This window comes from Galeopterus variegatus, unplaced genomic scaffold, assembly GCF_000696425.1.
Source record: "Galeopterus variegatus unplaced genomic scaffold, G_variegatus-3.0.2 Scaffold4020, whole genome shotgun sequence".
NCBI lineage: Eukaryota > Metazoa > Chordata > Mammalia > Dermoptera > Cynocephalidae > Galeopterus > Galeopterus variegatus.
In genome coordinates this window covers 75,871-96,571 of record NW_007730131.1, presented here as the reverse complement: position 1 = coordinate 96,571, position 20,701 = coordinate 75,871, and the positions used below count along the sequence as shown (strand labels likewise).

Sequence of the window (20,701 nt, the reverse complement as noted above, 5' to 3'; positions counted from 1 at the left end):
TCATTAATTGTAACACGTGTGCCATATTAATAATATGGGAAACTGTGTGAAGAGGGCGGGTAATAAGGGAACTCTGTGTACTATGGCTCAATTTTTCTGTAAATCTAAAATTGTTCTAAAAAATAATGTCTACTTAATAAAAAAAAAAAAAGAGGGTCTAAAGTTCAGAGACAGAAGTCAGAAACTGTCTCTCTTACTGGCCTTGACTTCAATGAGTTCCAAGCTGCAAGGATATGAATCTGTCAACAGCAGCATGATCTTGGGAGAATACTGCAAGCCTTGCATGAGACCCCAGCCCCATCTGAGACATAGATCGCAGTTTTGTGAAACTGTCATCAGAGAACCCAGTGAAGCTGTGCCCAGGATTCTGACCCATGGGATCTGTGAGATAAATGTTTGTCATTTTTAACTGCTAAAAAATCAACCAAACACGAAACACAACCACCACAAACACTTCAGAAAGTAGCGAGTGTGCTGTAGAAAATTAAATTAATTAAAACATAGAGAGTGCCTAGGTGGCTTGACTAAATTGGGGGGTCAAGGAAGTCCTCTTTGAGGGGGTCACTTTTAAGTTGGAATCTGAATCCAAGGAATTGTGGGGAAGGCACCATGGACAAAGAGATCAACCAGCTCAAGGGTCTTGAAGTAAAACTCCACGTGTTCCAGGATAGAATGGACTTTAAGTTCCACTGGAAGTCATTGGACCATTCACGGTGGATTAGAGACATATCTGATCTATAGTGGGTTTTTTTGGTTTTTTTTTTTTTTTTATTTGACTGCTCTGTGAAGGACCAGTGCAGAGTGGTCGGAGTGGAGTCAGGGCATCCAGATGGGAGGTGCCAGCATCAGCCTGGTCAAAAGATCATGGAGCCTTAGACCTGAGTGGTGGCAGAGGTGACAGATGTCTTCCAGAGAGTATGGGAGGACTGGGAGAGGGTCTGTTGGAGTGGGGCATGGATTGGATTTTTCTACTCATCTTGGAGATCTGTGTTCATGACATGGCTCTGAGGTGCCCCCAGTGAGGGAGTCACAAGTCATCGGAGCAGTCACATGATCCCTTGCTGTGAAGCCTTGCCCCCATCATCCTGTTCCTGAGTTTCTGAATATCACTGGTGATTCTGGCATGCAAATTGTGTCCTGCCAGTCTGTGCAAAGTTCCCTCTGGAGGCCCTGCCAAAGGGGAAACTGGATCCCACCCACCACGCCCAGCCTCCTGGCCAGACAAAGCTGCCCTAGTTAATGAATCGCCTCCTCTGGGTTAAGTGTTAAATAATTTGTTGCTCATTATTTCACAGTGTGCAGGGTGCCCTCTCTTTAACCTGAGGAACAGTTAAACCTGGAACAGAGAAGTGATCAGTGTAAGACACCTTCCTTCATACCAGAACAGAGAAGAGGATGCGAATAGAATGCTTCCATTTTTATTTTGGCCCTGCTAGTTTTATCTAAAGTCACCTGCAATTCCATTTTTGACTCAACCCCAAATTTACCTTTTTCATTCTTGCTGCCTCCTCCTTTTCCACCCACTCACCACACCCATGCCTGGCCAGCTCCAGACACTGCAGCTGGGAGTCCCGGCCAGCTCTTCTCACTTGCAGCCCAACCTAACCCTGTGGGCATTTGGCTTTGCTCAGTTACAGACACCTTTAACCCCAACCTGGGTGAAAGCTAAGGCCGTGGGCCTTTTTATTCCACTTGGTTAAGTAAAAAGAAGATTAATTCCCAGAGGGTAGGGATTAAATCCTAGAAGATTAACTCCTAGAGGGCAAGGACTGGGCAGGTTCTGGGAGGGACTGGTGTTGAAATGTCTCTTCGACACACAAGATTCTATAGGTCAGGTATCATGTCTGAGTTGACACCCCAGCCTCTCAGTTGAGCTCTCTCTGCTGAGCAGGGAGGGGCAAGCACGGCTTCCATTCTTGAGTCTGCTCCCTGATGGTTCCTGACCAAACCAAAGGTGCCCCGGGCTCTGGACACCCATGGCTGTGTCTAGCCCAGCTGGAAAGGGCTTTAACTTGAGAAGGAACTTGCACCCCTCAGAGGCACATCTTCCAAAAAAGACCACCATTCAAAGGATCAGCAATTAGTGGCTTTGTTCTTCAGCCCCTTCTGTGGGTGTCTGGCTTGATGCTACCCACAAGGCGTGTGGCCAGCACTTCCGTCCCTAGGGACCCAGGTAACAAAGCTCCAGGGTGGATGAGAAGGCTGCGAATCTGTGGATGAGATGGGCTTGCTCCGCCCTGGACAGTGCCCCAGTCAGCAAGAAGCAGCTTTTGGAACAGCAGCTTCCCGAAGGTCTTCTGGATGCTAACACTATCACAAAGCATGGCTTTGCTACTTAAAAAAAGAGTGCTTGTTCTGGAAAAGCAGATTTATCTGGGCCCCTCAGTATCAGGGCTTGGATGGGCCTTTGCAGTAATAGTTAATGTACTGCCCTACCTCTTGCTGAGTAAGGCTTGGAGAAACAGTCACAAAAGACCAGGGTAAAAAAAAAAATGATGAGTTTTGACCAACCAGTCCATCCCTAGTATCATAAAATATGAGAGTTGGAAACAACTTGAAAGTTGACCTGTTTCACTAGCTCTCAACTCTGGTTGCACACTAAGATGACCCCCGAAGTTCTGCTTGGATTGCCCAGGGTCCCGGCATCAGTATTTTTGAGAAGCTCTCCAGGTGATTCCAACATGCAAAGGTTGAAAAGCACTACCTGGGCAAGGGCTAAGCAAGGCTCCCACTCATTCACCCCGTGGTGAGGGCCCTCAGATTCCTAATCAAGCCTGGGGGCTTTCAGGCTGGCTCCCCCAGAGTCTCAGCCTTCTGGGAAGTGGCCCAGCAGCCAAGGGCAGGACTCTGGGCATCCTCCTGCCCCCTACACCCCTTCTGGGAGGCTGTCCACCCAAGGTCTCAGGTGAGTGGGAAGTGTTCCATTGCCCCCACTGCACTCACAGCAGATGGCCCAGACAGTGGCACTCCATTCTGGTCTGTCTATGGTCTGACCAGTGGTGTATGGCCTGGCCAGGAAAGATCAACTGGCCAATCGCATCATCTCTCTCTTTCTTTGGAAGCTGACTTAAGCAACCCAGAGGGAAGCTGTCAAAGAGCTGAAAGGTCCAGGAGACTTAGCACCTGGACAGAATCTGAGCTCTGTCCCTAGCCTGAAGAGAGGGGACCACGAAGAATGTGCGCAGGAGCTGCAAACTCTTCCAAAGAGGTGGAGATGAAAGAGCTCCAGCCCCTAGGGCTCGCTGGATTCCTGCTCTGCCCGAGGCCTGTTTGCTCAGCTTTTCTCCGATTCCTGGGAGACTTCTCTAGAGCCTTAGGAAAGCCCTGTTTTACTGGAGCCCATCTTTGTATATCCAGAAGAGCCTTAGAGAGAGCCCTCACTACAAACAGACCCGCTCCACTTTTATCTTTTTATACTTTAGGGGTCCGAGTAAGATTTTGATTGAAATGGGGAAACAAAAAGAATTGTGCTGCAAAAACAATGTATGGGCATCACTGGCCTGGTCTGACTCTTTGTTTCACAGAAGGAGACACTGAGGCTCAGAAAAGCCAAGCCTGGCTGGCTTAGTCAGCCTCTCTCTGCAGGAGACCAGGAGGGGTGTGGGAACTGCTGGAAAGAGCCTCTGAGTTCCTCCTTCCCCCAGCCTCTGCCATGGCGGCAGGTGCGGGGCCCCAGAGGGCAGCTCTGATGGCAGAGAGTATGGAGGGCTTTAAACAGTATCTCCTTGGGAAGCCCCACGTGTCTTTGGCACAGAATGGCTGTGCTTCAAGGGAACAGGGGGGACCCTAAGGCCCAAGCCCAATTCTACGAGTCTCTCCTTCCACCCCCCCAACCAACCTTAGCTCACTAGTACCCAGTGACATCTCTGTACATCTAAAGGGACAGCCCCCTCCTTCTCTCACCTTGACGTGTAGGCAAAGAGCCAGCACAGCCCACTGATCCACCTCCCACCTCTGTTCAGAAACCCAGACCTGGCCTTTCACAAAAGGAACCTGAGCTGGGCATTTGCACAGGGTGAGTAAAGTCCATATGCAGGACTCACTTTTCCTTCTTTCTATAAATATTTCTAATCCCCTCTGTCCAAGCCCAATTCCTCCTCTACCATGCCCCATGCAATGGTTAACTTCAGCTTTGGATGGAGACTCAAACCAGGAGACCAAAAGGCACATTTTAGCTCTTAAGGGAAAAGAAGAGGCACAAGCAGATCGTGGATTGCCGATCACTTGCCATGGACTGGAACCTATTCCTGCACAGCTATGCAGCTCTCCTTATATACAACCCCTTTAACAGGACACTGGGTCGGTCCTCTGGCCATGACGGTAATAGAGTAAGGGAGACAGATATGCAAGAGAGTCTAGCCCTGTCCCACCACTGCCTAATTAGAAATGGGTGCTGCATTAGGATCCGTAAATCAAGGGTAAAGATAGGCTTTTGGAGGGGAAACTGCCCAGCTAGCACCCCCTCCTGCTTCCCACCCCAAATGCCCAAGCACTTTTTGGGTCCGTGCTTCTCCAGGTATGATACCTGTATCTGCCATAACCACATCTCATAAACATTTTGACAAGGGTCTCTCTCCCACCCCAGTCAGATCCCCCAACAGTGAGGACCACGTCTGAATTTCCTTCACATCCCCAATAGCTGGCACAGTGGGGAGTAGCTAAGCGGAGCTCAGAGTACATGTGATGAATCAATGAAGGAGTAAATGAGAAGAGCCCCAGTCACGTCAGGGTCCCTCCTGCCATGCCCTCTACCATTCTCCCAGGATTCCAGCAACCAGGACCCTTCCCACCCCGACCCCACCCCCATGCCAGCAGCCTTACCTCCCATGAGGAAGAGAAGCCCTGCCACATACTGCATAAGGCCTCGGTCCCAGCAGCAGCCCAGCACGCCGATGATCCAGCCGAAGAGGATGATGGCCACCGCCATGCCCATGAAGCCGGCTGTCATTCTGCGCAGGTCTGTGGGAAAGCAGGCGGGCAAGTCAGCATCAGCTCCTGGGGCTCAGGTCAGGGTGCACCCAGCCCTGGATGGGGAGGGAAAGGGCAGGGCTCTGCAGGGGCAGGAAGACAACCTGTCCTTTTCAGACAGGTGTCCCTGGCAGAGAAGAGGACCCCCATGGTGACTGTCCTCATGCAAAAATGCTCCAGGACAGTTCAGTTCCTAAGCACAGGAGGAAAGTCATTGTGATATAGCTGTCGTTTCTTGTGTACCTCCTTGGTGCAAGGCATGGTGCTGTCCTTCCCATGCATCTATCGCAACCTCCTGAGACAGGTGCTGTCTTTATCCCTATGTGCAAAACAGAGCAACTTGCTGAAAGGTGCACAGCTAGTAAGTGGTAGAACAGGGAATGGGATCCACATCCCTGTGGTTCTGGGTCTTGACCATAGCATCATTCAGGCTCACGGAGCAGGTGAGAACAGGAGAGATGGGCTGGTGTAGCCCAGCAGGGAGCTGGCAATCACGCTGCACCTGCCAGATCTCCCTCCCTTCTCTCCGGGGTTTTGCTGGTCTCCACAGGAGGCTGTGTGTGAGGAGAAGCTGCAGGTTTGGGGATTTGAGGGTTCCTTCCCTGCAACCTGGCTCCCAGGGCTTAGGTGTCCCAGCATGCAGGGCTACAGGGTGGGGACCACACTGCCTGCCCTGTCTGCGCCCGGGAGCAGGCGCCCTTCCTCGCACCTGCCTCGCCCTCCGCCCGTGCCGTGTCCCGGGCCGGCTTCCCGATTCAGGCCCTTCCCTGCTGCACGTCTCAGCCACGCAGCATCTGGCTCAGCTCGGCTTCCTCCCCAGCCCTCACCCTGCCCTCCTGCAACCAGAGGCAGCCAGCCACCCTCACACCTCCCTGCACGTGTCCACCCCACACCCCCGGCCCCTGCACATGTTCCTCATCCCACTCTCCTTCCCCAGAACTTGGCCTTCTCTCCTCCTCTGGGGAGCACTCCTGCCACCACTTCTTCCGCCCTGCCTGCCACCACCTGCAGCACCCGGGCCCCTCCCCACTCCCTCCATCCCAGCCTTGCACCAGCCCCACCCCGCCACGGGTCTCCATGCAGGGGCAAAGCCAAGTGTGCAGCCTCTGCCCCAAGGTTTGTGCTCCCTGGGGGGCTGCAGAGCAGCCTGGAAGACCCCTGGGCATTCCCCTCTCTCAAGGGGAGAGGTGAAGCATGAGGGTGGAGGGGAGGGTGGCTGAAGGCAACCCACATCAACACCCCATGCACACACAACCCTGCTGCCTGGACAATCTCTTCCCTTCCCTGAGAAACAAATACCCCACCTTGTGGGGAGCACCTTGGAGTCTACACACCTCACGAGGGCATCCCCTTTCCTCCATTCCTCTCTCACTCCAGCCACCCCATCGGGAGCCACAGCAGAACAAACAAAAGGATTCCTGGCACGGCTTGGCTAGAAGACCCCTCTGTAGAGGGATCTGCTCCACCTTCTAGTCCTGACATTGAAGATCAGACCCTGGCAGCCCCTGCCCAGGGGAAAAAGCTGGCGGGAGAGGGGGCGGGAGGGCTGGCCCCTCCATTAGGTGAGGAGGGGCCTACAGAGGAAGCAGGACAGGGCTCCAGTCTCAGAGGCAGAAATCCTCAGAGAGCTCCAGAGCCCAGTCCTCCCTGTCTCCCCTCACTGACCCGGCAGGCCCTCCCCAGCCACGTAGAAGTAATCCTCACTGTGGTCATTTGATGCCTAAATATCATGCAGCACTGTACCACCTCTCAATCGCCAGAAGTGTCAGTTGAAACTCTGTGAAAATGTCATTTGATTACAATGCTAAACATGCGAGCCAAGCTTCCTGCACAGCCAGCTCGAAATAAGGGAAACAGGGAAGGAACACTCCTGCCCTTTGGCCGCCGGCACCACTTCCTACTGAACTACCCATGGCTGCCCTCGCCCCTCCAGTCCCCAAACGCTCTCTGCCTTAGTCCCTTCTTTCTTCACCTCCACAAGGGACTCCTGAGTGAACTGGCCTGAGCTGCGAATCAGTGGAGAAAGGACCCACTTGACCTGTGCAACCATTTGATTGATTCCCGGAAATGGGACACTCTTTGCCACCATTGCTTCTTCTGCTCTCCACTGTCCTCACGGGCAAGGGAGAGAGAGGTCAGCTTATTCTCAGAGCTTATTCTCACAGCGGAGTACACTCCTGTGCAGGGCCCTTCCCTTTTGGGCACAAGGAAATCCTGTCCCCTCTGGCAGCACTAGAGCGGACACTGACTCTCAGCGGGCCTGACTCTCACCTGGCCTTGCACACTGCAGGCCCTGACCTGGTCGCCCAGGCTCTGCAGATGCAGAGGCACAGAGGTACTGCCCTGGGGATTAAGTGGATAAGGGTCACATAAGGTGTGTTCACTCTGGCCAGGGATGGAAAAGTGGGCTGGCCAGGAAAACAAGAGGGAAATGCAAATCAGAAAAAAGGGAGGATGATTGTTGTTGGAGGATGAGGACAAAGGGTTTTACTTAGAAGGAAAAAAGGAAAAGGGGGAACGGGAGAGAATAATTCCTCCCCTCAAAGTTCTGAGACAGACACTAGTCATCTGTGTCCCAAGTCAGGAGGGGCTATTGCCCTCCAACACACACTAGGGACACTTTGCTGTCTCTCAAAGGGCTCTGTCGACAGAAGCTGAGAGCTGTGCTAAGTTCTTGATCTGGAAACCAAGATCAAAGCCAGAGGTCATGCCTGTGTATGTTCACTGACCCGGGAGGATTCCCACATGGCCCTGTGAGCCTGATTTTGCCAGAGCCGTGCATGAGCAGCTGGTTATTTTGTCCTTAGACCTAGGTGGTAACTCAGGGAAACTGTGACAACAACTTATAAGTAGGGAGGACGAGAAATACCCTAACTCTAACTTTCAAAGAAGTTAAATAATTTATCAACAAACAGCCTCAAAACCAATAAACTACAAGCAGAGTGAGTTGCATTATTGAGGTATATGGAAAAAATAAAATAATGTAATTAAGATGTACTGGGTTATAATGGCCAACTAAACAAATGTATTTAGCATTTCTGCTTTCCAAACCAAGCCAGAACTATAGCTAGGAGTTTTTGTTTGTTTGTTTTCAAAGTCAAAAATCTGCAAGGATGCGGATGATGGGAAAAGAGACGACAGTAGCGACTGGAAGCTGCAGAGCCGATGGCTGGTGCAATTGACTTAGCAGAAGAGCCAGATCTAAAGCCAACAGCAGGGAAGCTGAAAACCAACCTGCAGAATCCCCAAGAGACTCATGAATGGCACCAACAGGTCCCTTTGTACCAGGCGGTGAAGCAGAGGGAGGGAGATAAAACAATGGTTTGGTGGAAGTTATTTGAGAAGGAACTAGATCCCTAGATCCCCTCCCCCACGCCACCTCACTGGGGGATCCCAGCCTGCCCTCCCACGTTGCAGGAGTGGGTGGGGGCATGAAACACAGCACTTCAGAATAGGGGTGGAGGAGCTCAGGTGAGGGCTGGCCAGCACAGCTGAGGGACCCCACCCTGATAGGGTGATTGCCCATGGACACATACTGGGTGTTGAATCTTACCATGGAGACCCCAGTGCTCTTCCACTTGGCTCCCAGGAGCCAGCTACTAAGCCTTTGTCCTCCAGCCTAGCTGGGGAGGCCTTTCTAGGGATGACCAGCACAGACACTAGGAGCACCCCATAAGTGGCTCCTCAATCAGGGCTCCCGCGCAGTTCTTTAGCACCTTTTAAACATGAGCAGACAACCAGCATCACCAGATATCTGAGAAGAGCCTATATGACCTGGGAGGAAAACGACTTGAGGAAACCGTGCAGAGGGAAGAAAAAAATAATTCAAAGTCATTGCTGATATCCCCAAAGAGACAAGAGAAGAAAGACACTTCCTGCATGAAATAAAAACAGAATACTATTAAAAAGGACTAGCCAGAGAACAAAACTAATACCTTGAAATGAAATACCAGAATCAAAATCTATAAAATTTATATTATAAACTCAATTCTGCTTTATATATTAACAGTTCCATCACGTTCCAAAAAGCTTACAAAACATACACTGAACAGTATGAACATAATGATGAAACAAAGGACAGAAAAAGGACTAGAAGGACAATGGGGATCCCATCCACACACAGAGCTTGGCCCACGAGGTCGTGAGGGAAGTTACTGTATCCCCGTATTTGAACTTAAAGGCATTAGATATTATTCCCATTGCTTTCAAGTCTTCGTCGCCTTTTGTTTGCACTTGAGTAAGTCTGCACTGCCTCTCTGTCTGTGCAACGGCCCATGTGCGACGGCCCCATTTCTGCCATGTGCATTAACCTTCGTGTCAATCTTCTCTCTCTAGGAGTCGGAAACTGCCTTTTTAATTCTTTGTGATTTCTCACTGTGCCCACAAGCAGAATTTTGTACTCAGGACCTTACATAGCTTATATTTCTTTCCCCATCTCTTCTTGCTTTTTTAGAAAAAAAAAAGAGAGAGAGAGAGAGAAAGAGAAGAGAAGAAAAGGAGGGAAGAAAGCCTAACTCACCTACCTGAGGCCCTGGGAAAATATTATGCAGGGCTGGCCTGAGAATAATCCCCTCGGAGAGAGCTGGAGTGATGCATTTGGCTCTGCAGGCAAAGGTGAAGATAAAGAAAAATCTTCTCACCAATCCTGTTGGGTTTGAGTCCCTTATCTGTATTTTCTGTGACCCTAACATTTAACATTCTGATATTTGAAATGAGAAAGGTGCATTCCAGACTTTTTTGAATTTAGTTCAGGGGGGTGGAAAGGAATGGGCAGAGGGAGGTTGCCAAGGAGGAAGGGTGGAGGAGGAAAGTCAAGGAGAGCCATTCAACAGATCCAGAAAAAGCAGCCCTTCACGAAGTTTGATTCGAAGTGTACACTACTATTAACATTTAAATTGAAAGGTACTGCTTGCAACTCTACAAGGGAAACCAGGATATCTGCATTTAAATAAACACCACTTAGAAGAAAAATATATCGGGCTCTGAAAGCCTTTCTATTTGCTCTTTAAAGATTTTGCACAGGAAAATGAGGATGATTGGATTTTTTTCTCACTAAAGAAGCAGAAATGGGGAGAGTAAGTATGTGTTACACCTTGCGGCGATGGTAAATGCTGGAGCTAGAGAAAGGAGCCTGCTATATCAACGGCCCCAGCAGCGACAGCGTGGAGTGCCACTCTGTAGCTGGGGACCAGGGTCCTCTGCTGGCCACTCACACCTCTGCATGAGCCTCATTTGCTGGAAACTCTCTCTTCTGCATGATTTGAGTATATAGTCCTGGCTGGCTGCAGGGACAGGACAGTGTTAGCTGCCCTGAGACCTGGACAGTCATTTATGAATTAATCAGTCCCTTATGAATCAAGGTCACAGGAACTGAATCGAAGGGCAGAACTGAAATGTTTTTACTCCGAGGGGTTCATCAGTCTGGGAAGTAAGAAGTAGAGAGTCCATAACGAACATTCTAGCCATGGGATTTACTCAGGATAAGCTGATGCAGAGGACAGGAGATATTCCAGGGATTGGTCACTACACAGTGACCATCTCTGAAGGACATGGAGTTCTGATTCTGGGGAACCATACGGAGATGCAGCAGGTAGGGGATGGAAGGAAGGATCCTGGGAACCAGACTGCCCCTGTTCAAATCCTGGCTCTGCCACAAATTGGCCATGGGAACTTGAGCAAATTAGTCCATCTCTCTGGATCACAGTTTCCACTGTGGACGTGCAGGTGATGACAGTATTTCAGAGAGTTATTAAGAAGTTTAAATAAGTTAAAGTTTAAATAAGTTAACATGTGTTCACTGCTTAGAATAGTACCTGGCACAATGCTAGCACTATAGAAGTATAAATAGAAATGGAAGTCACCGAAATTAAAGTCATCTTCATACCCCCTGTGACTACATTTGCTGTACAGGAGCACCAAGGAGCTGAGTGACATGTTGGGGTATGCCCCGGATTAGGGATTTGGTACCCAGAGGGAGCAGGCTTCTGGAAGCTGTTCTCTACCTTTCAGGTACCTGAAAGGGGAGGCCAAGGTGAAGGCTTTGTTTTTTTATTTACTAATATTGAGATGCATCCAGCTCAGAGTATTGATGTGGCCTATCATCTGAGGACCACATCTGCTTAAGGCCACCACAACTAACAGCAAGGGCACTGGAGGGCACAAGGCTGTTTAAACCTTGGGCTCTGCCAGTGAGCAGCACACTGATTGAGAAGGAAGTGACACGGCACAGGGCCACCACACTGTTGAGAGTGCTTCAAGTGATTTAGTTAAGAAAAACTGAAACAGTGAAGTACCTAATGGGATGTTTTGCCTGGGACTTTCTTCTAGAATGTTAAGTTGTTTCAGCATCGTAAGGTAGTTATGTATAAGGAACTGTTTTCATGTGAAAACAGAATAGCTCTTAGGCTTTCATGAGAAAGTGCCTGACTTGAGGCTTCGATCCCTAAAAGGCCTTCAGAACTGTCCTCTGCCCCCACCCTGCCATGTCTCCATCTCTCTCCAAGACCCCCGTGTTCCAGTGTAACAAACCACAGCTCCCTCCCTCTTTCCTCGATGACACTGTGCTCTCTGACAACATGGCTCCCACCTGCTCTGGCCAACAAGCTTCTCATCATCCTTGAAGATTTCCCTAAAAACCAAATGTCTCTGGAGGCTTCCATAAAACTTTAGCAGACACTCACATCCAGTCCTCGGGGTTCCTGTAGCAGTTGGTTGATATCAATGCCACTTCTTATTATAATTATTTGTTTATATCCCCCTCTCTCCAATGAACTAGAGCTTGTTCAGTATCGCATTCATGTCTGGTTTATTTTGTCTTCCTTGTCCCTAGTGCATTGCCCGACATAAGCAGCTGCTCAATAAATATTTGCTAAATGAGATCAATATCCCACCCTACAACAATTGCCACAACTGTGTGCACCATGGAATAATGCATGGTGAGGAGAGTGACCCACTTCAGTGGCTCAAATGTCATTGTGACTTGGAGCCAAATTCTCTCTTCTCCAATCTTGTTTTTATAAAACTACCAGTGTTAAGTATCCCTTAGCAATTCAACACAGTTGTTTATTGTATACAAAGAAAATATCAACATGGGTCTGCATTCTAAAGGACACAGAGCCACAAAATTTAATAAGCACATGTGATACCCCAAATATTACAAACACAACAGACCTTTCTGTACCATCCTTCCCCCAAGTCAGGAAAAGATAGTGGGGGGAAGTAATTGCTGTAGAAACAAGAAGTGGTTTCTGGGTCAAAAGACAGGCCTGAAGCTTCCTCCTCCTCAACCCTTCCTCCGGATTAGAGAGCTGCCATAAATAGGGATATTATGTGATGCTGCCATATACAAATGATGTCCATTGTCAAAACAATGGAAGGCAAATTGCAAGATTTGTTCTCATCTGATGAAAGCTGGGTCAGCAGCTGAAGCTAAAGCAAGTGCCTGGAGAGAAGAAAGAAGCAGGGGAAACCCAGAACCAAGAGGCCGAGTCCCAAGCCAAAACAAAAAACAAAAAAAAATCACAAGAATGGCTCCCTTCCCCCTGCTGCCCCGCAGCTAAGCCAACACAGGAGAACTGCAGCTCAGTCACCCAGACACACCTGGGTAGAACCAGCTTGGAACCTGCTCCTCTGTCCCCTGGCTGTCTTCCTATGGATGAGGATAAGCTAGACCAGCTCACTCTGCTACCTTACCCTAGAGAAGCATCCATTTCTCCTGCCCTGTGTCATGTGTCTCTGACTGGTCTGAACAAAAAGTTCAGAAATCTGGGCTTGCTTGGCAAGAATGTATCTCCCTCCAGAGAGTTCCCACAAAGTGATCAGAAGATGGGAGCTTTAAAACACACGGGCACCTTAGAAGGTACTATACAGCCCAGAAAAATTCTGTGGTGTCTGAGAATAGGCTGATGGCAAAGAATTTGAAAAGCCTGGGGAAGGGAAAGATAAACAGGAAGCAACACTGAGTATGGGTTTACTATATGCAGGCATGTGTTGGGCACTTCACAGAGGACATGTCAATTCACCCTCCAGTCGCTCTGCAAGGTAGGTGCTATTTTTCTCATTTAGTAGATTTGGAGATTGGGACGGGGGATTTCAGTTGACTGAGGTCACACAGCCAGTAAGAGGCAGCTCTGGGAAAGGGTCCTGGTCTGTCCTTTCCATTCCTCAGTGCTTTTCATATTCCATGCCACCTCAAACCCCAGAAGGAAACTTAACATTCAATAAAATGTAATAGAATATTATTCAGCTATTAAAATTATTCTTTGGAAGAAAGTCAATGGCATGGGAAAAGTTCACAACAGAATATTAAATGAAAAATAATGCACAAGCTTATGTATTCTGCAAGTACATGAGCCCTATATTGCAGTGTGTACATATGCATCTGTGCATGTGTACCCAAGTGGGAAAAGCAGAGGGAAAGCACACCAAATGTTAACAGGGAGCCTTTCTGGGTTGTGATATTCTGAGTTTTGTTTGTTCCTTTCTACAATGAGAATGTGTTACTTTAATAATCAGATTTTGAGTTCTTTGGGAGATGTGAGCTTTATTGTTTTTGAAAAGTTCTAAGTACAAATAATGAGACAACTATGATAGGAGACAGGGGGCTCAAGCCTGGCCGGTTAGCCCAGTTGGTTAGAGCACAGCCTTATAACACTAAGGTCACGGGTTTGGATCCCCAGACCGGCCAGCTGCCACCAAAAAAAAAAAGACAGGGGTCTGAGGCATGGCCACAGATTCCTTCTCATGAGTACTGTCTTTTTAAAGATGTACTGCCACTAAATATTTTCTTTTTAACAGTGACAGCTAAAGACCTGCTATGCTCCTCTTTGGCAACAGTGTACACTGTGGAAATACCTGCTGTTGGATGTCAGAGCTTCCTTTGCCGGGTAGCTCCAGTGCAGGCCAGCACCAGCTGATTGCCAGGAATGGGGCTCTAAGATGTCATTGCCTACAATTGCTGTCCTTTTTTGTATGTGATGCTTTCAGAGAAGTGTGCATGGTTCTCTGAGTACCTGCTCTCTGACTATATCCCACAATTTAGGGACAAGGCACTTTGGGACCACCCCCAGAGCCTCAAATAAAACTCATGCAAATGTCTCTATAGCATTCTTCTTACCCCAAAATTCCCCTTCAACTACTTCCCACAAAGCACAGCAATTTGCTTGAATAGCATGATGGCACAGGAAAAAACAGCCAAAATACTGAACTTGAGGTTAGAATACCAGCATTTGAGTCTTGGTTCTATGCATACTGTTTGGAATGCATTGTACAATCTCAACCAGACTGTCTTAGTTCTGAGGCCTCAAAGCTGAGAACAATAGATGACAAGTCTCCCCAATCCCGCTGTAAAGTCTACAGCTGCATTGTCCAATATGGTAGCCACGAGCCACAGCTGGGCGTTGAGCACTTCAAGTGAGACATGCTATAAGTGTAAGATATGCACCAGATGTCAAAGATTCAGCATGAATTTTTGTAAAATATCTTATTAATAACTGTTTATATTGGCTACATGTTGCTATGACAATATTTTGGATATATTAGATGAAATAAAATATATTATGAAATTTAATTTTACCTGTTTATTTTTGTCTCTAATGTGGCTAATAGAAAATTTGAAGTTACATATATGGTTTCTGTTACATTCCTATGAGACAGCGCTGTTCTAAATAGAAGTGTAAGACCTTGTTCAGAACTTGCCATGCAGTGCCCTAACCTAGTCCTGCAACTTTCGTTCCCCACCTTTGGTTTCCATATAACAAGAAAGTAAGAGGTTGGGCGGGGTGAGGTTGAGGAGTGAAAGTTTTTTAGAAGAGAGTCATCAGAGGGCTGTGCATTCTGCCCCCATGGGAGTTTCTACACTCATCACCAGCACCTCTAGCTCAAGCCAAGGAAAGAGCCCTCCAGAGAACCACGTGGAGAGATACACTCTGGGACTCTAAGTGTTTAGGGGACACAGGGACGGTACCTACCTATGGCCTGAAAAACTGAGGCCAGAAGCTGGTGCAAGTTGCCTGTGGCAGCAGAGCCCAGACAAATCTGTGCATTTCGAGTTTGGCTGGGGAAGGGTCCTGTGCCTTCTCCATGGGCCAAGCAGATGCCAGAGAAGACTACAGCTGCCTTGGAAAGACTCCGTCCCAGAGCTTTGCCCGTTAGGGTGTAGTGGATTGAATTATGCACCCCCAAAACTCCCTGAAGCTTTAATTGTGTCCCCCAGGTTTTATGTATTAGAAACTTGGTTCCCACTGTTACTGTTAAGAAGGTGGGAAATCTTATTATGGTAATCGAAGGGTGGAGCCTTGAAGAGGTGATTGGATTGTAGGACCATGAAGTAATGAATGGATTGAAAATGGTGGTCAGGGTCGTGGTTGTGAGGGCTTTAAAAGAAGAGGAGAGTCTGTCTCTTGCTCTCTCTGCTCTCTCTGCTTCCACCATCTTGTACTGTGAGACCCCCGGGTCACTGTCGCCACCACCAGATGGACTTTGGATTTCCCAGCCTCAGAAACTGTAAGCAATAAATGTTGCTTTTCTTTATAAATCACCCAGTTTCAGGTATTTTGTTAAAGCAACATAAACGGACTAATACATATGGTGACAGGACTCCAAAAGAAAGAATCTCTATGGGGGGTAGCACCAAAAATGGGAGTTGAGCAAGTGAAACCAGGTAAGCTGGAAGGTGTCCTTCCCATATCAGGAGACAATGGTTCATGGCCAGTCCCTGCCAAGCTTTTCCAAAGGAATCATGAAAGTGCCCTATAAGGGATACAGCCAGCATTTGGGCCCTGCCACATGGAGGGCGCCAACACAGAGAACAGTAACACAAGGCAAATTAGACCCCTTGGGCCTTTCACCTGCCTGCTTCTCCCCGACCCCAGCCCTAGAGGAACCAGAAGTAGTGGGGCTAACACAGGGCAGGTGGAACTGTGAGAATAAAGAAACTCAACAGATCTCTTTTCTTACCGCACGTTTCCAAGAGTGAGTCAAGCCTGAGCTAGAGAAAGGAGGTGACTTAAACTAGATACAAGACTTAAGTTCTGATATTAGATCTGACTTGAATTTTAATAACTATAAATGAAAGCTTACTAATACCTGTCAAGTTACTTAAAAATCTGTAAGATCTTCCATAGATGTCTTCTAGGAAAAGAGATGAGAGATTGGACAGAATGAGTTTAAAAGGTTGTAGTGAGAAAAAATAAATTTGTCAAGTACAATCTTTTCTATCAATCGGTTACTGATGACTTTATACAAATCACATCTGAGACAAGAATGATGATAATGGTGATAATAATATTAATAAAGCTCGTGCTCTTTATATGCTCGGCATGTCCTTAGCACTTTCTATGCATTATCACACTTAATCTTCCCCCCAAAACCAATGTTTATCATCTCTCTTTTACTGATGAGATAATAAGGAGCCTGTCCCAAGCCAGCAGCCTGGAAGCAGAACTAGGGAGAGAGTTCTGGTCAGACTCCAAGGCTCATGCTGTTTGTTTTTTATCTTCCAAGGCCTGTGCTTTTAATCACTGTGCTCTACAGCCTCCTAAAGTCATTGATCAAATGAAATCTATGAAAGTCCTTTGTAAACTGTAAAGTGCTACCACAAATGCCAGTGATCATTTGTGTTCACTTCCAGGCCACAGGACAGAGGAACGAACACAATGGACCCGGTGGGCATTATCAGTACCATATAACGTGTGCTCAGCATTTTCAGAGCGTACTAGTCTTTACAAACAACATGGGAAACCTAAGACTAGGAACTCCTTTTTTTTTCCCTAAACAAATCTTTAAATTTTGCAATTCTGGCAAATTGTTTTCTAATTTAGAAGAACGGTAGTGAAGAGGCCTAAAGAATGTGTGTTTACCTCCATCTGCATGTGAGATTAGCAAAGGTGTTTTCCAAAGCCCATGTGCATGGAATGGCAGGAGCAGAGTGGGTATTTTGGGGGGTCTGGCTGCTTAGCTCAGTTGTCTGGAGTGCAGTGTTAAAACACCAAGGTCAGGGGATCAGATCTGTACTGGCCAGCCACCAAAAAAGAAAAAAAACAAAAAACCCCGCAATATCTCTTTTTGACAGACAACTAGATAAGGAAAATGTGCTGTACATACGCAATGGAATACTACTCAGCCATAAAAAAGAATGAAATTCTGTCACACGTAGTGACATGGATGAACTTGGAGAAAATTGTAAGTGGAATAAGCCAGGCAGAGAAAGAGAAATAGGGCATGTCCTCACTCATAAGTGGGAGCTAAGAAAGAAACAAAAGAACAAAGAAACAAACACAATAATATACTGAACTTTCAGAAGGAGAGAATAGAACTGTGGTTATTAGAGGTGGGAAAGGGGAAAGGAGGTTAGGGAGAAATTGTTTAATGGACACAAAGAATGAATAAGTTTTGTAATGACGAATATGCCAACGATCCTGATTTGATCATCACATATTGTACACAAAGACTGATAGTCAACTCTGTACCCCACAAATATATATAATCAATTATGTTTCAATAAAAAATATAAAAATAAAAAGCTAATTAAAAAAAAAAACCAAAAGCGTGTTTTGGAGTAGTAAGGACCGTGGAATAGTGGTAGGTGCTGCTCTGGAAAGCAAGAGATGACCTCTGACCCTTCCTACCAGTTCGAGTACTCCAGGCAAGTTGCATAGTTTCTGTGTTCATCTGCCTACTTCCTGAAATGGGCATGACAATACCCTTGCTACCTGGAAGTGTGAGGGTAGACCAGATGATTCTGCTCCAGTAGGTGAGAGTCTCAACACCATTTTTGCAATATGCCAGCCTGCCTTCATTTCATAAGAGATAGAGCAAAATTTGAAAATGAACAGCATCCTATTAAAACACTACTAATACATTGTGGAGCCATTTTTGAGAATTCTGAGGGACCATAAACCAAGTAGCTCATAACAGGATTGTGTACCTTCCACAAGGCTAAGGGCCACTGTGCCTGAGACATCAGAGCCTCCTCTTCCTCCCTCACACCGTGGGTCCCTAACAGGGGATGCTGTTAGTTACCAGCAGGGAGTGACTGGGCTCAGTTGGCCTCTCCTTTCCCCTTGTGCCCTTCTCTGTGGCTCTACTGACATTTTTGAAGGCTACCTGTGACACAGCCTTCTTTAGCAGATACTTAAAGCTCATTCAGGAAAAGATCTTGCCCAGAAAAGGACCTCTGTAGAAGGAAACTAAAGTTTATATCCTATCCCCCACTTGAAAAAAAGTTCCATCAACCAAAATTCCCTCTTTGGGGTCATCCTACATCCCCTTACTTATTCGTTCAATGCATGTGCATGAAGCAGCTGCTGTGTGCAGGACGTACAGCAGTGAATAAAACCAAGTCCCCAGCTTCATGAAATGTACTTCCTAGGGAGAGAGACAAACTATGCACTTATACACATATACATACATAGGCCAGGTGGCGATCACTGCTATGGAGAAAAATAAAGTAGGTAAGAGGGATGAGGTGTAATGGGGTGGAGCGGGGAGAGTTGCTATTTAATATAGGGAGTCAGGAAAGCTCTCTTAATAAAGTGACATTTAAGCAGACACCTGAGGAAGGGAGGGACTGGGCATATGGATGTCCAAGGGGAAAGCATTTCAGGCAGAGGGAACGGCACGTGCAAAAGCACTGAGGTAGGAGTCTGCTTTTCTCATTTGAGGAACAGGAGGGGCACTGCATGTTCGATATACTCCTGTGTAGTGTTTTTCTCCTCATAGTTATTGTAACAAGCTGACTTAGAGCTACATCATAAATCTTAGTGCTCTGGTAGAACCAAAGAAGTATTTGCTATAACCAGCTAAGCTCTTTTCCAGGGAACAAATACGTGTTCCAATGTTCCATTGTGATGACTGAGAAAAGAGTATGGAGATTTTGCTCTATAAACTGCCTTTGATGAGGAATTCATTTGGTCAGTCATTCACCAGGGACTTTGTATACCCTACTTGGAGTTTAGATTCCATCCAGAAGGCCATGGCGAGCCACAGAAGGATTCTAAGCAGGAGAGAAAGTGCTTAGGTTTTGTTTTCCCTAGAAAGATAACTGGCTGCAGAGTGGAGGTCCAAGTGGGAGGGAGGGAGCCTAGAGATGAGATAATGCTTTAAGGTGGGGAAAATGATGAAGACCTGGACTGTAGCACAGGACAGGGATGGGAGACTGAATTCAGGAGACAGCAAAGCAGTTGAATTGACAGGAATTGGTGACTAAATGTGAGAGATGAAGGAGTGGGATGACCACTGAGGGCATGATGACCCCATGTCTCTGGCTTGGATGATGGGAGATGGTGATAGCCTTGACCAAGATACAGAGTAAAAAAGGAGACACCAAGTATTGCTTTTCTGTTTAGATTAATTTTTACTTTTTATTTTTTTGGAGGGGGAGATGGGAAGAAGGACAGAGGTGACAAATCCTGTAAGAGAAGAGAGAGAGGGATGTCAAGTTCAGTTTGTTAAATGCCTAACACACATCTAATTGGAGGTGCCCATTATGGCACTGGCTGTGTGGGTCTAGCTCATGAGAAAGACATTAATTAGTACTTGAGATACAGATTTGAGAATCACGTAGTCAAAGCCATGGGACTGAATGCCTGCCATCCCAGAGAGGGCACATAAAATGAGAAGAAAAGAAGGTTAGGGACAGAGTTTGAATACTAACATTTAAGGGAGGAGAAGAGGAGTGAGAATGGATGGCCAAAAAGGGCAGGGTAAATCCCAGCACGGGGGACATCACGGGAGTGAAAGGAAAAGGTTTCACTGACGGCTGATGTTGCTGAGATGAAATAAGACGTAATGTCCTGAAACCTTCGACAAAGATTCGTTGAGCACCGAGTGTGCGCCAAGCTTCCTGCGGGCAATAGGGAACACAGTGTCTACCAGGGCATGGTTTCTTTCCACCCGGAGCTCAGATTTACCACTGTGAGAGCTCCCTCGTGACCTTGGTAAGGCTCTATTAGTAGAAGTCAATGTCATTGGGTTACCAGGAATGAATGGGAGGTAAAAAGCAAAGTCGCTCCTAAACACCATAATGTGAGCAGCCTGGCTGGACAGAGAGGAGGGAAATGAGTGACGGCTGGGGACAAACCCAGAGTGAGGGAGGACTTTTCTTAAAAGTATGCAAGTTTTGAGAATATTTCTATGCAGAGGAGAAAGAATTGGCAGAGAGGATGAACATGAAGATACCGGAGATTTATCCTATCACCACCCACAAACCCCATGCCTCCTCGTCAACATGGACAGCAGAGCTCAATGGTGAGACACTGAGTCTGGGGTCAGACTGTCTGGGTTTGTGTTCCAGATCTACCTCTTACTAGCCGTGTGACCTTAATAACTCTGTGTCTCAGTTTCCTCATCTGTGAGCAGGGATAATAATAGTATCTACCTCATGAGGTTGTTATGAGGATTATATTTGTATATCACTTAGAGGCTAGCACAAAGTGCTCAGAAGTAAGGCTTAGAAACAGACATGCAATGTACAGGCACACCCACACATGCACATTCAGTGGAGGGAGGTTGTGCAGAGCGAAATAAGAGGGGACAGCTTGACAGATGTGGGGTAAGGGGAGAAAGCGGATGAGTTTACAGGTAAGAAACGCCTTTCCTCTTCCCAAGTCACTCAACGCTCAGCTCAGATCCCATCCTCTCTGAAACATCTCTTTTTTTTTTTTTTTTTTTTTTTTCAAGTCTCGTTTATTGATTCTTAGGTTACATCTTATATAGGAGAAGGCAGGCATGCTGC

At 47.1% G+C, this 20,701-nt stretch overlaps 1 protein-coding gene across 1 annotated transcript in view; it reads right to left on the bottom strand.

Annotated features, from left to right (window-relative positions):
* Window positions 1–4,953, bottom strand: part of LOC103602128 (transmembrane protein 178B) — a 38,921-nt gene extending 33,968 nt beyond the window's left edge. The window contains exon 1 of the mRNA XM_008586551.1: window positions 4,822–4,953. Within this exon, the coding sequence (XP_008584773.1) occupies window positions 4,822–4,948 (127 nt within the window). The 5' untranslated portion in view covers window positions 4,949–4,953. The remainder of the gene's footprint in view (window positions 1–4,821) is intronic.
* Between the last annotated feature and the right edge of the window lie 15,748 nt (window positions 4,954–20,701).